Source organism: Dermacentor variabilis, chromosome 7, assembly GCF_050947875.1.
Source record: "Dermacentor variabilis isolate Ectoservices chromosome 7, ASM5094787v1, whole genome shotgun sequence".
NCBI lineage: Eukaryota > Metazoa > Arthropoda > Arachnida > Ixodida > Ixodidae > Dermacentor > Dermacentor variabilis.
The window spans coordinates 72,048,574-72,061,464 of NC_134574.1; the positions used below are offsets into that span (position 1 = coordinate 72,048,574).

At 45.3% G+C, this 12,891-nt stretch overlaps 1 protein-coding gene across 2 annotated transcripts in view; it reads right to left on the reverse strand.

Annotated features, from left to right (window-relative positions):
- The window catches only part of LOC142587525 (radical S-adenosyl methionine domain-containing protein 1, mitochondrial-like), a 238,853-nt gene that overhangs the window by 182,037 nt on the left and 43,925 nt on the right, over nt 1–12,891 (reverse strand). For both annotated transcript variants that reach the window (XR_012829563.1, XM_075698601.1), the window contains exons 11-13: nt 11,747–11,885; nt 4,917–4,971; nt 3,069–3,172 (exon numbers count right to left, since the gene is read on the reverse strand). Coding sequence is in view for 1 of the 2 variants with exons in the window: in XM_075698601.1 (XP_075554716.1) it covers nt 3,069–3,172; nt 4,917–4,971; nt 11,747–11,885 (298 nt within the window). In the remaining variant the exon portion in view is untranslated. The remainder of the gene's footprint in view (nt 1–3,068; nt 3,173–4,916; nt 4,972–11,746; nt 11,886–12,891) is intronic.

The following is a 12,891-nucleotide window of genomic DNA, read 5'->3' on the forward strand; positions in this document are numbered from 1 at the left end:
AAAAATTCCTCTATTTAAGTTCCCCTGCTCACAAGTAAACATTGAGTGATGAAGGACTAGGTTTGTTCAAAACAAAGGGTCCTATTTTCTTCTTAAGATATCTTCAGCGATTCTGCTGCTGGGTATGTTTCGTCCAGAGACATAAAAGTACAGGATATTTCTTTGAGCAGTGACAACTTGAGTAAAGCAACTATCATCATGATCAAGATGATGTTTATTTTCGCCACTGGTTACACAAGGTAAGTAAACTAAGTAATCAGAATAAGAATACAACCACACAATTTAATCTGCACAGTCTCTCACCCTCACTCTTCATATACCTATGTCCTTCTTGGTCTTAAAAGACAACCCTTTCCGTGTGTTACAAAAATATTCAACACCATCTGTCAGCAGTCCGACGAATATATACAGTCGCCAACCGTTTATTCGGACTTCACGGGAACTGCGGAAATGTCCGAATAAACAGGTGTCCGAAAAAGTAGATTAAGAAAAAAAAAATCAAATCCTTTATTTCCACGCACTTATTCGGACTCGGCAGTAGGCTTGAATAAATCGTGAATGCGCCGCTGCACACTGTTCCGTTTACGCGCAATCAGATAAGCCTGAATCTCAGAGAGGGTCGTACGGTCACTATAGGCGGCTGAAAGCACAGTCACTGCTTGTACACGCTCCGCATGTGACGGCAGCGTAGCATATGGTGCATCATCTTCCGACTCACAGTTATCGTCCGGCAGTGCAGCAGAAACCTGACAAATATTCTCGCCACCGCCGAGCTCTGCACATGTCAGTACAGCAGTGTCAGCACCTGCGAAACTGTCAAATGAGACAGTGTCCGGAATAGCAATGCAACCACTGCGCAGGTCTTGGCAGACATTTTCCGCGTCAGTAGGGAGCACATTGGAAGGCGACAAATCTTAGGCCTCCCGGCACCCCAGCGCAGTCTGCGGGGGCACTGTCAGCGCCATTAGACATTTGATGCGATGTTTCCGTATGCTGCGTTGGATCACCGAAACCTCGACACAGCACACAAAGCAAACACCACCGTGCTGACACCAGTCGCACTAACGAAAAACGGGGCCTGCTTGCAACATCGTGCGCGAAGAAACGAATCAGCTGCTGGATTGTCTTGACATGGCTTACTAAGCTGAAACCAGAACTGCTGTAGAGCAACTCTATCGAACCAGGCAGGAACGATGATGACGAGCGGGGATTTCAGTAGCGCCACTCCGCGGGGCAGCAAGGAGGCTCCGTTCAAAACAAAAATGGCATTCAGCAAGTCGAACCATGCACCGGTCAGAGTCGGTGCATGGTGCTCTCGATCGAGTTGGCTCAAGGAGTGTCCGAAAAATCCGACAAGAGGTTGCAAGGTGTCCGAACATACGGCAGTTGTTATACATTATGGTCTATGGGGAGAATGGCGGTGCCGCAAAGCTGACCGAATAATCGGGCATGTCCGAATTTTTGGAGTACGGAAAATCAGTCAGCGACTGCACCATGAAAATGGCACCATATGGTGCCTGCAGTATATACTGGGAATCCTCCTAAACTTCGCAGTTAAACCTCCCATAGATTTACAATTCTACAGTTGTTAAAATGAAGTTGGATCTGAAAAAAAAAACATTGTTATATCTGATAATCGTTATACATTTGTGCACACTGATATTGGCTTCGTTATATCTATGCTAGCTACACAGTCAAACCTGGTCATAATGAACCCGGACAGAGCGAATTATGCTATGTATCAAGAAAAAAATTAAAGGGAAAAATTAAATTAAATTAAATTATGGGGTTTTACGTGCCAAAACCACTGATTATGAGGCACGCCGTAGTGGAGGACTCCGGAAATTTTGACCACCTGGGGTTCTTTAACGCGCACCTAAATCTCAGGTGTTTTCGCATTTCGCCCCCATCGAAATGCGGCCGCCGTGGCCGGGATTCGATCCCGCGACCTCGTGCTGAGCAGCCTAACACCATAGCCACTGAGCAACCACGGCGGGTAAAGGGAAAAATTAGCACCCACCCGAATTATAGCAGGAAGCTACAAAGGAAATCCATATGGGTTTTTTCCCAAAGAAAGCCTCGCAGATAAAGAAATATTGGTCCTCCTCCGGGACAAATTTTTCAACTGCGAGGCTTTCTTTCTGGGAATTCCGTATGGGTTTCCTTTGAAGCTTCATGCTACAATTCGGATGGATGACAATTTTTTCCTCTCATGAACTTTCTTCCACCTTGCGGGCTCTTCCACAGAACTGATTGGCCATATCAAGAAAAAAAAAAAGAAAATTACAAAAATACATGCAAAATGTGTGGTTCCTTAGAATGAAACACACATTTACCATATATTGAACTCTGCGCATTTACGAGAGCTACCAAAAGTGCCTGCAGCTGGCTTGTAATGGCCTGTAATGCGTTTTGGCAGTGCAGAAAAGCCAGATACAAAAAAAAGAAGGATTAAAAAGAAAAATTAGACCAGCATATTTTCTCACGGAGGAGGGCAGGGGTTTACCACAAGCACATTGGGCAGATAAGGCTCGCTTGCACGCTGATCACGTGATAGCGCACCAAGCCTATCTGACCCACATGATCGAGTCTCGGTGCAGCTCGCCGCACACGCATACATAGCACATTCTCTTTTGGAAAGAAGGAGTGGGCCAGTCTCTGGTGGTGTCTCGTACCAAGAACTCTGTCCCTGTATCACGAACCCGCCTAAGCCATAAATGCAAGCAAAAATTACCGCCTTTAGAGCTAAGTAGCCAATTTCTTTCAATCAATGGATTTTTCTCGTGTGTGGTAAGTGCGAATTATCAAGCACGTCTGAATTATAGGCGTCCAAACATAAACGGTTGTCGACTGTATTTGACTGTTGTTTTTTCATCTGTGGGAATTACTCCGTGTACAGTGAACTTGTAAGTCTTAAAATTCCCCATATGCGGGTTACACTATATCGAACTATATTGGATATATCAATCTAATTGTAGTCCATATTGCAATTCATTATAACTGGGTTCCACTGTATTGACGTTTGACTGTACCGGCTTTCTTGAGCACAAGCAGCAGCTTTGACTCACCTCTCGTCAAGCAACAGCAGGCCAATATCTAGCAGCTGTGTTGTTTCAGCGCAGTCAGCGAAGGTGTCGAGTAAGCCGACGCCACCGGACACAGCTCGCCAGTCCTTATGCAAAGCAGAGAGCACAATTTGTAACTTTCCTCGTTCCTCTGATACTGTTGTCAACTTGATGCAGGTTTATTTCCGACTCGCCTACTGATCGTGAGCAAGTTAAAGGGCCCTTGCCAGGTTTAAGCACTATAATCGGATGATGACCACCATGGCTCCGAAGTGTACATAACATTGATGTATGCCACAACAACTACTGAAAATTGAAACAAATGCTGCATGCCCACTTTCTTGCGGGAGCCCTCCACACTGCTAGCAGAGGTAACTTCTCATATGCATGCTGCGTGCAGCAGAGAAATAACGAATAGCTGGCAACACGAACAATTCGGGAATGCTAGAAAAATTTGGAGTGAGCAAGACTGCCTCTGAAAACACACTAAGCAGAAAAAAAAATTGGCAGAAAAAAGAAGGTTGCGGGGGGGTATGTATGTAAGCATCACGTGGGACCTTGGCTTTATTATCGAAGACACTCGACACTGCTCAACTTCATGCAGATCTTTCCAGTGCTTTTGCAGCAAGGCTATTCTAGTGATTATAGAAGCCCTAAACATTAGGCATAACATCTCCCACAGTCCCCAACACAACGAAAGGCTATAATGGCACCGAAGACATTACCAATATTTATTGCAACAGTTAGGAAGATCTTGGAAACCTCTCTTTCCGTCACACAATCGATAGCCGACTCGCATGTTGGTCACTGGACTGGTGAATATGGAAATCCATAATTTTAAGGGTCGATCGATTTCGTGGTGCCAGATGTTGGCACACGCCATGTGTATTCTTTTCGGACATGTTAATGCATTCTTTCCTATCTAAATGCTGGTACCTGTGCTGAAATAAATGTTTCCTTGGTTTGTCATTTTTTTATTACAGTAAAACCTGGTTGGTGGGGAACGTGGATCAAGTACGCACTAAGCGATGTACTAATTAACCGACAATGGCAGATGAGTGGCTACAGGCTTACCGGCCCAAAAAAATGCGTTCTCACTGAAACACACAGACAGGCAAGTTTTTTTGTTTGCAAGCAGGCAGCAAAAAAACGTGCGATTTTCACTTGCCGCCATGGCCGCCTAGCAGCGACAATGGCATTGATAAACTTGGCAAGGCCACGAGCCAGTTTCTTTATCATTCCCTGCTTCTCTGTGAGCATGCTCATGACAGTCAACGCACTAGCCATGTTGGATATGGAAGGGCCATGCGGAAGCGCTATAAGCTATGGGAGCAGGAAACACGTCATAGCTGTTATGTTTTGACATCATTGTCAGTGGTGACTGCAGTCCAGGAAAGGTCTATGCACCACAATTTCACCATCTATGGTCTACGCGCATGACATTTTGCCAATTCCACACTCGTGCATGCAGAAAAATGAAGTAACTACTATGCCCTAACTGTTTGGCATGTATTAAGCCACTATGGCTAAACGGTCAGCCAATACATTAGGCTGAATGGCGACAGGACTGTAGATTTATCACAGCTATATTTAAACCAGAATTACTAAGTTGTTATGTATTAACGAGGTTTTACTGTAGTTGACTGCACTGCACAAAATTTTAAAAATCTTCAACATTTTGTCGACATATATAATTAATTTCTGGCAGTGAAATTTCCAAAATAAGCTTTGTTAATTGCTTGCTCCATGCTGAATATGCCTTAAGGAGCACTATGATGCCTGCAGAAATCATTGGAGCAGAAAGAGGTAAACGATAAACACAAGACTTGAAAAAAAGGCAGCCCTCATTACCTGGTTACAAATTCCATGCGCAGTACGCAGTCCCATCATCAGAAGCTCTTCCAGGCTGCAACGCACAGACTTCATTAACCCACAGGGATGGTTAAAGTCATCGCACAATGAGCCTTTTAGCTCAAGTTACGGAACCGGGCGCACTAACACAGAAGGCTTGCTGAAATGGCAACGGCAAACACTGAGCCTCTCACTCCCTCTCTGTCACAACTGCAGCAGAAACACTTAAACCCTTACTTGTACCGACGAAAAATGTTGCGAGACAAAATGACCTTTCATTATACTTACTGTTAGTCTTCATATTCTTTCAAACAATACGCACTTCTATACTAACAACTGTCAGTAATAAAGCTCACTTCCATCCTTCTGCTCGGTTGTGGTTCTACCTTTTACGACACATCTTTATTTTTATATATTTTTTTCCAGTATATTTTATAAAGATTCTATTTAGTTTTTAAATTGCAAGCCTGCGACATTTTGATGCAGCAGGTAGGGCATAGTACCGTATTTACACGGTTTCGTCATGCCCCTGAATCTAACGCACACCCAATTTCCCGGGCTTAAAGTCTGCAAATAAAAATGCCAGTCAAGTGGTTCAATGTGGTGCTGGAGCTTCCAAACCCTTTGTGTTATTGCACAGTGGCGTACAGTAATGTGGCCTATTGCACAATATTGTACAGTAATAAATAGGCACACTTGCATAGGCAGTGTTCAAAATGTAAGAAATTAGACACCTAGTCAAGCGTTGTTTGAAGGGTGCTCTGAAACTGACTGCATACTCTTGTGCGAGTGAAAACCCCACACGAGAACTGCTCGTAATCTGCACATGCGCTGTGTAAGCCCTCATGGATAAAAGCAACCCATGATGCAGACAAGTTTGACTTGATATAAGTCGAACACAATTATCAAAATAACACACTCATGAGCATCTACCATTGGTTGAAAAATTGTCAGAACAGCCTGTATCTCAGACCGGAAAATTAACAACCCGAGAGAAGTTTCACATCTTCACTGTTGCTGTCATTTAAAAATTCCAAAGCCAAGTCGACCAACACACCAATATCGCGTCTTTTTATTGAATGAGTGCTAGGAGCACTGGAGGCTAGTTTCAACGATACCTCCAGTCGAAGTTTTAATTTTCCAGACTTGCCAAAATTGTCAAATCCGACAAATAGTTAAAATTTAGTCATCATTTCAACAATACATGACGTTGCTAGATTTCCAATCTAAATATTTAACAATGGGTAGAAAAACTGACATTCAAACTGATCAATTTTTATAGGCATGGTAACGAAGTAGTTAACGTCTCATATACAAAACATGGATAGCAGTTGCAAAACCAGGACTCAAATCGCCTGTGCAGCTACGTCAGAAACAGCTCCAAGTGGCTGCCAGTATGCTGATTAGGCGTCTCGTACCGTGACTGGAGATGGTGCCTGTGTGGTTAAGAAATGCGTACAATGTCCTGCGACAGTGGCCCTTCAGATTTTTTTTTTGGTATGCTTCACTACAACAAAATATTTTTCGATCCTCGGTGAACGCCCATAGGAGTCTATGCATTTCGTACTTTCCGACAACGAAAATTTTTTGACAGCAATCCCTCATTAACGACAGCAATCCCTCATTAACGAAATTTCCTGAAAGGACAGTTAGCAAATAATTTACTCAAGTAACACTAACGTTGTATAAAAACTGCTAAAATGCATTTGTTGTGCCCTTAAATTGCGTAAACTACCACCACAGCTCACTTGTGTGGCCACCACCATTACTGTTTATAAAAGAAAATCACAGTTTCATCATAAAGATGAAGCAATTAATGTGATAGCAACATTTTAGAATAGTGTAAGGCTCATAGCTGTAGTGACAATGTGAATTGCCCTAAACATAAGCTGACTAAGTAAACACAAGCTGTTATGCTCAGGGTCCTCTGTTTGAATCATGCCATCGGACAATTCCTCTCTTTATTAACAAAATCCAACGTCTTTCCTACCAAATTTACTACCACTTTTCCGCATCAGGTATGTTTCAAACCTCTTGTGGGCTGGTCCCGGAGGTTGTGCACAGCCACGTCAATGAAATTACATCATTTTAAGGCTTGAGCTCAGTTATTGTTGAGCACATTTAATATTAAAGGCTGAGAAGATTTAAGATAATAGGCACATGCTGTCGTTCTTTTGTTTCATAACATTTGCTTTTGGGTTGACATTCTAAAAATTCTGAGGAATAGTGTTGTCAAGAATGTAAGACCTGGTATGAGCAACTTTAGTGATAGAACGGTGTGGCAATATAACCCACATATACGGCATGCAACATAGCAGGGCATGGCATATAGCATACATACACCTAAATATACGCGAAACCTCATGGAGACGGCAAAAATTTGCTTAAAGTATCCATACAATTGCTGCCACAATAAAAAAAAAAGAAAGAAGAAATCGTGGTGAACCTATTAGACTGAAATCCATGCTCGTCAGCATCGTCTTGGTTCGATAGAGTAGCTACAGCAGTTCCGGTTTCAGCTTAGTAAGCCATGTCAAGACAATCCAGCAGCTAATTCGTTTCTTTCTTCGTGCACGACGCTGCGAGTAGGCCACCTTTTTGGTTTGTGCGACTGGTGACGGCGTGGTGGTGTTTGCTCTGTGTGCTGTGTCGAGGTTCCGGTGATCCAACACGGCATACAGAAACATCGCGTCAAGTGTCTAATGGCGCCGACAGTGCCCACGCAGACTGTGCTGGGGAACGCCGGCAAGCAGGTGCCGGGAGGCCTAGCATTTGTTGCCTTCCGATGTGCTCCTTACTGACGCCGAAAATGTTCTGCCGAGACCTGCGTAGCGATTGCATTGCGATTCCAGACACCGTCTCATTTGGCACTTTCACAGGTGCTGACACTGCTGTACTGACATGCGCAGAACTCGACGACGGCGAGATCATTCGTCAGGTTTCTGCTGGACCACCAGACGATGACTCCGTGTCGGAAGATGACGCACCATGTACTACAATGCCGTCGGATGCGGAGCTAGTACAAGCAGTGACTGTGCTTTCAGCCGCCTATAGTGACCGTACGACCCTCTCAGAGATTCAGGCTTATCTGATTGCGAGTAAATGGAACAGCGTGCAACGGTGCATTCACGATTTCTTCACGCCTACTTCCGAGCCCAAATAAGTGCGTGGAAATAAAGGATTTCGTTTTTTATTTTCTTAATCTTCTTTTTCGGACACCTGTTTATTCGGACATTTCCGCAGTCCCCGTGAGGTCCAAATAAACGGTGGGCGACTGTATATTAGAAAAAAAAAATGAGAAAAGAAGGCAAGAGCCAGAGGCTACCTCACAGTGGGCTCATTTTATTATAATCCTGTGTGCCATCACAGCATGTGCTAACACGGAACGGAACGCCTACGTGGCATGCTGACTCATAATTCCCAACTAGCCAAATCGACATCCACATCTGAAGGCTCGGACAACCTCGATGACGCTTTATGCTTGGTGTAATGCCGCACATGGTCACGTGTATGCAGTGTGGTTGCTGTGCGAGGTTGGTGCTAGAGTGTATCGACTGTGTCTGTGGTGGTCAAACCGTCTGCTTTGCCAGCCTATTAAGATGCCGCCTCCAGCCAAAAAGAGAAAATTTATGATGCTACAGGATAAGGCTGCAATTATTGCCCAGGTTATAACGGGCACGAAGAAAATGAAGATCGCCAACGAATTTGGAATTGCGGGCAGCTCGATGCCTACAGTTTTGAAAAACAAGGCCTCCATTTTTGGTGAGCTTGAATATGGTGCAAGTGCAAAGAACAAAACGGTGATGGCTGCAGCATTCCCAGATATCGACAAGGTGGTGTTTGCATGATTTTGTGAACAGCGTGCCAACAAAGTGCTGTTGTGTGGCACAGTGCCTAAGCAGAAGGTGCTGGACTTCACGTGCATGCTTGGGCACAATAATTTTAAGGCAAGCCCTGGCTAGTTGAGCCGTTTCAAAGGCCGCCACAACATAGTGGTGGGCTTGTCGACATAGGCGGGCGACATAGTTGCCAAAGGCATTTCCGGGGAGACAGCATCAGCGGGCCCTGTGGCAACATCGTCGTGGCTGCTGACAAACAAAGAAGTACTAGACCAGTACAAGCCCTCGGACATTTACAACACATGAGACGGCCTTATTGTACGAGATGCTTCCATCGAAGACCTTGGACTTAAAAGGCCAGAAATACCATGGGGAAAAGCACAGAAAGTGGCATGTAACAATTTCGCTGTGCACTAACATGGACGGCACAGACAACCGGCTCCTGCTTGTATTCGGTAGAAGCAAGAAGACCCGCTGCATCAAGGAAAATCGTAGGCTGCCCGTACAATACACTGCGAACCTAAAGTCATGGAAGACCAGTAAATTATCTGGCGGCTGGCCCAAGGCCTTCAATGCCGACATGCAGAAGGCAGGCAGGTCAGTCCGCCTTTTTTTTTTTTTTTTTGATAATTGCAGCACCCATCATGTTGATGACATGGAGCTCAGGAATGTGCACTTTTTTTTTTCCCCACCAGATTGCACTTTAGTGCTGCAGCCGCTCGATAAGGGGCCGCAGCGTCGAGTGTGCAGAGGCTGATTTAGTGTCTGCTGCTGAACCTCCAGCTCAAGCATACCACCGACGTGGAGATGTTCATAGCGGATGAGCTAGTGGCTGCCACAGGAATTGTGATGTGTCCAGCCGTGATTGCAAATTGTTTTAAACATGCCAGCTTCATTGCCTCTCAGCAAGCATCATGCGCTGCTCCAGCAACGCTGCAGGAAGATTTCTCCAGAGGTGCACTCAATGAAAGTGCTGAGGGTGCAGCGCCACCATCGCTGACTAACGCATGGGGTGAACTTTGTGCCACAGCAAACCCATGTCGTGCCTTGCCATTAGCTTTGTGCTGTGACGTGGCGAGTTCCAGATGGCCTCAGTGTCAATGAGTTCATTCGCACGGCTGATGACATTGTCGTGAAACGAAGAGATGTCCGACGAGGCCATCATAAGCAATGCGTGCGAAACTGACGACGCCGATGACCAACAACAACCTAATTAAGAGAATACGACGAATCCGCAGGATGTGTGAAACGCCTTCGACACAATGTGTTCATTTTTCGGCATGCACGACGCCGACGTGGCAAAGGACCACTTTTCCCCCTGTGAATTCAGAGCTTCCAAATTTTTGCAAGGCAAGGCTCGGCAATGTAAGCTTACTGACTTTTGTCAATTTTTTACAAGCCAATTTCCCCTTTTTGTCTGTCTCATTCTCACACTCACAAATTTTCCGCAAAAGTGAAATTTTTGCTTTCTTTGGCGATTTTGTTATTGCAGTTTTTGACTGTATAAAAATATGTTATGACCCGTTTCACATATAAAGATGAAAATTTTGACCTTTGGATGGTGTTTTACATGCACAATGAGTTTGACATTTGTGTTGCTAAGCACCCCTTGAACGAACGAGGCAAAAACGGGACAAGAAGTTTGCCACATGAGTTTGCATCTGCCGTCATTGCAGCACAGCATGTCCTACCCATGCGCCGACTGCGAGAGCAATGGAGAACATTGCAAGTTGGCACAGTGTGCCACAAGGCGTCACCAGCCGCTTCGCGTCCACGTCGCATGTCGCTTACAATCGTGGTCTTTATGCATCCAGAGAGAGAGAGAGAAAAGAACCAAGAAATGAAAAGCGAAGTGGTGCAGTGGTGCCCCTCCTTTCTACAATCTCTCTCTCTCTCTCTGATACACAGACTATGGCGTAAATGCGCCACGGAAGCAGCTGAAGGCACCAACGAAGTCTAAAGCTGCGTCGGATCAAGACGTGGCTGCAAATTTTGGAAGACTCAAAGAAGTATGAGCCCACGCACTTAACAATATTGATGACTCTGAATGAGGCGTGAAGTACTGGGTGAAACACCGTATTTCAGCAGGCTTAGCACATGACAAATTGTTTAGAAGTGGTATAAATAAAGGTTTCATTATTCACAGCCTATTTTCTACAACATCCATTCTTTAGCACCAGTGGCGAACTTGGGTTCAGAGCTACACAGGTATGTTCGAGAGCTTCTTCTTCATGACAGTCCAGATATAGCGATGGTCGGTTAGAGCGATAGTATTTTTCATTCTTTTTGATATTGTTATAAGTTGACTGCACTTTTATTTTTTCAGACTATTAATAAGTGCAGAACAATTCTTGTACTCATAACCTGAAAGTGATACAATTGCAATTTCACTGACACCGCTCTCCATGAGCAGTACAGTAGCGCCTGCGTGGTGCGATCACAGGCCCTGTCTTAGAAGCTTCCCGCAGAAATTCTGGCATACCCGCGTATATTGTATCCGTGCAGGCACAACTACATATAATTAGAACAGCGTCCGAGAAGTTCAAGTGCGACACTAAACCTTGCTATTGTTCTCCGTGCTCCTCCCTTCAGGCTAAATTGCCCACCTTTTTATCCTCAGGTTTTCATTATCAAATCGAGTTATGGGGTTGAATGTCCCAAAGCAACATTGGGGCTAAGAGAGGTAGAGAGAAACGGTACTGTGAGTACTGGAGGGCTCCGGATTCTAAACCTAAGCACACAAGTATTCGTGCACTTCACCCCAATCGAAATGCAGTCACCGTGGCCGCTGTGATGCCGAGCTCAGCAGCACGACGCCGTAGCCACTGCGCCACCGCGGCAGGTTCCCAATGAACAAAGCGAAAGTATTTCAATCTCTCCTGGCTCCATGACAATCATCAAGTTGGGCATCCATGAAAAGTGTACTCAATGCCAAGGACACAAGCAGCATGCAAGACAGCAGCTCTGAGCAGGGCTTGGGTGCTGACTCACCGGTCCTGCCTCGACAGCGGTCGTGTGAGGCGTGTCCCGTGGCCTCGCTTCGAGACCTCACGCATCCACGGGTTGGGCTCCAGGGTCTGTACCCGTGCCTCCCAGCGACCGTCTCCCACAAGTACACGGCTGTGCGCACCTTGAGAGCAACCAGAGGTGGAGCGTACGAAGCTGTATTTAAGGTCAAAGTTGTCACGACGCCGAGGAGCACAGCAAGCAAGCAGCCAGCCCCAACTTGAAGCAGAAAGGGGAGCTCGCCATAATGAGCAAACGGTGGGAAAGCGTGCACGTGCTCGAAACTCTTAGTCGGAAAAATCGCTCTTTTGTGATGCGGCATCCTCGTTCAGTGTGCCCCATATCACGCTGGCAAGAGGAATGCCAATCTGCAGCACAAATGGCACAAACAAAGATACCGCACAGCAGTAGTACATTGAAACATCCACCGATGAGAGATGCGACAAAAGGGCAAAAGCAGCGAATGGAGAACTAGCAGCATTGGGCATATCCACACAGCTATAGCCGCTCAGGGAACATATTCCTGGACGATCACTTTTGGCAATATTATCGCCTTCGTGTGACGTAATGCTCAACCAGCCAATTAACACACGCCTGATGGACGAGGCGACAGCATCGCCGAAAGTGATCATCCCAGAATGCTTCCCCGGTTGACTTACAAGATGATGATGACGGCAGCTGATGACAGCCTGCTTTAGGTTTTGGCTTCAGTTCTACTATTGAGGCAGCATTCATGGAAGGAGGTTTGCATTCACATTTTCATGGTTGATTTGGCACAGGCTTGGCACAATTCTGTGCAGTTGGCACAGCTGTTTCCTCGCTGTATAAGGTAAGACAGTGCTCCGACACAATATGTTGTACCTTTCAGTCTGTACTATTGCATTTATCATTGAATATCTCTTATTTACTGTCCTGCGCGTTTTGACTTCTTGTGTTTACTTTTTCATGTTATGACTGCATTTTAGTATTAGGTTCGCGGCACTTGTATCTATGTTTTATGTTTCCCCCCCCCCACTCCTGCTATAGCCCACGTGGGCTGCCATATGTATAAATAAAATACATTTCAAGCCCTGTATCGGGAAACAAAAGAAATGAAAAATGTTGTCAGGCAGCTAGGAGTTCTTGCACAA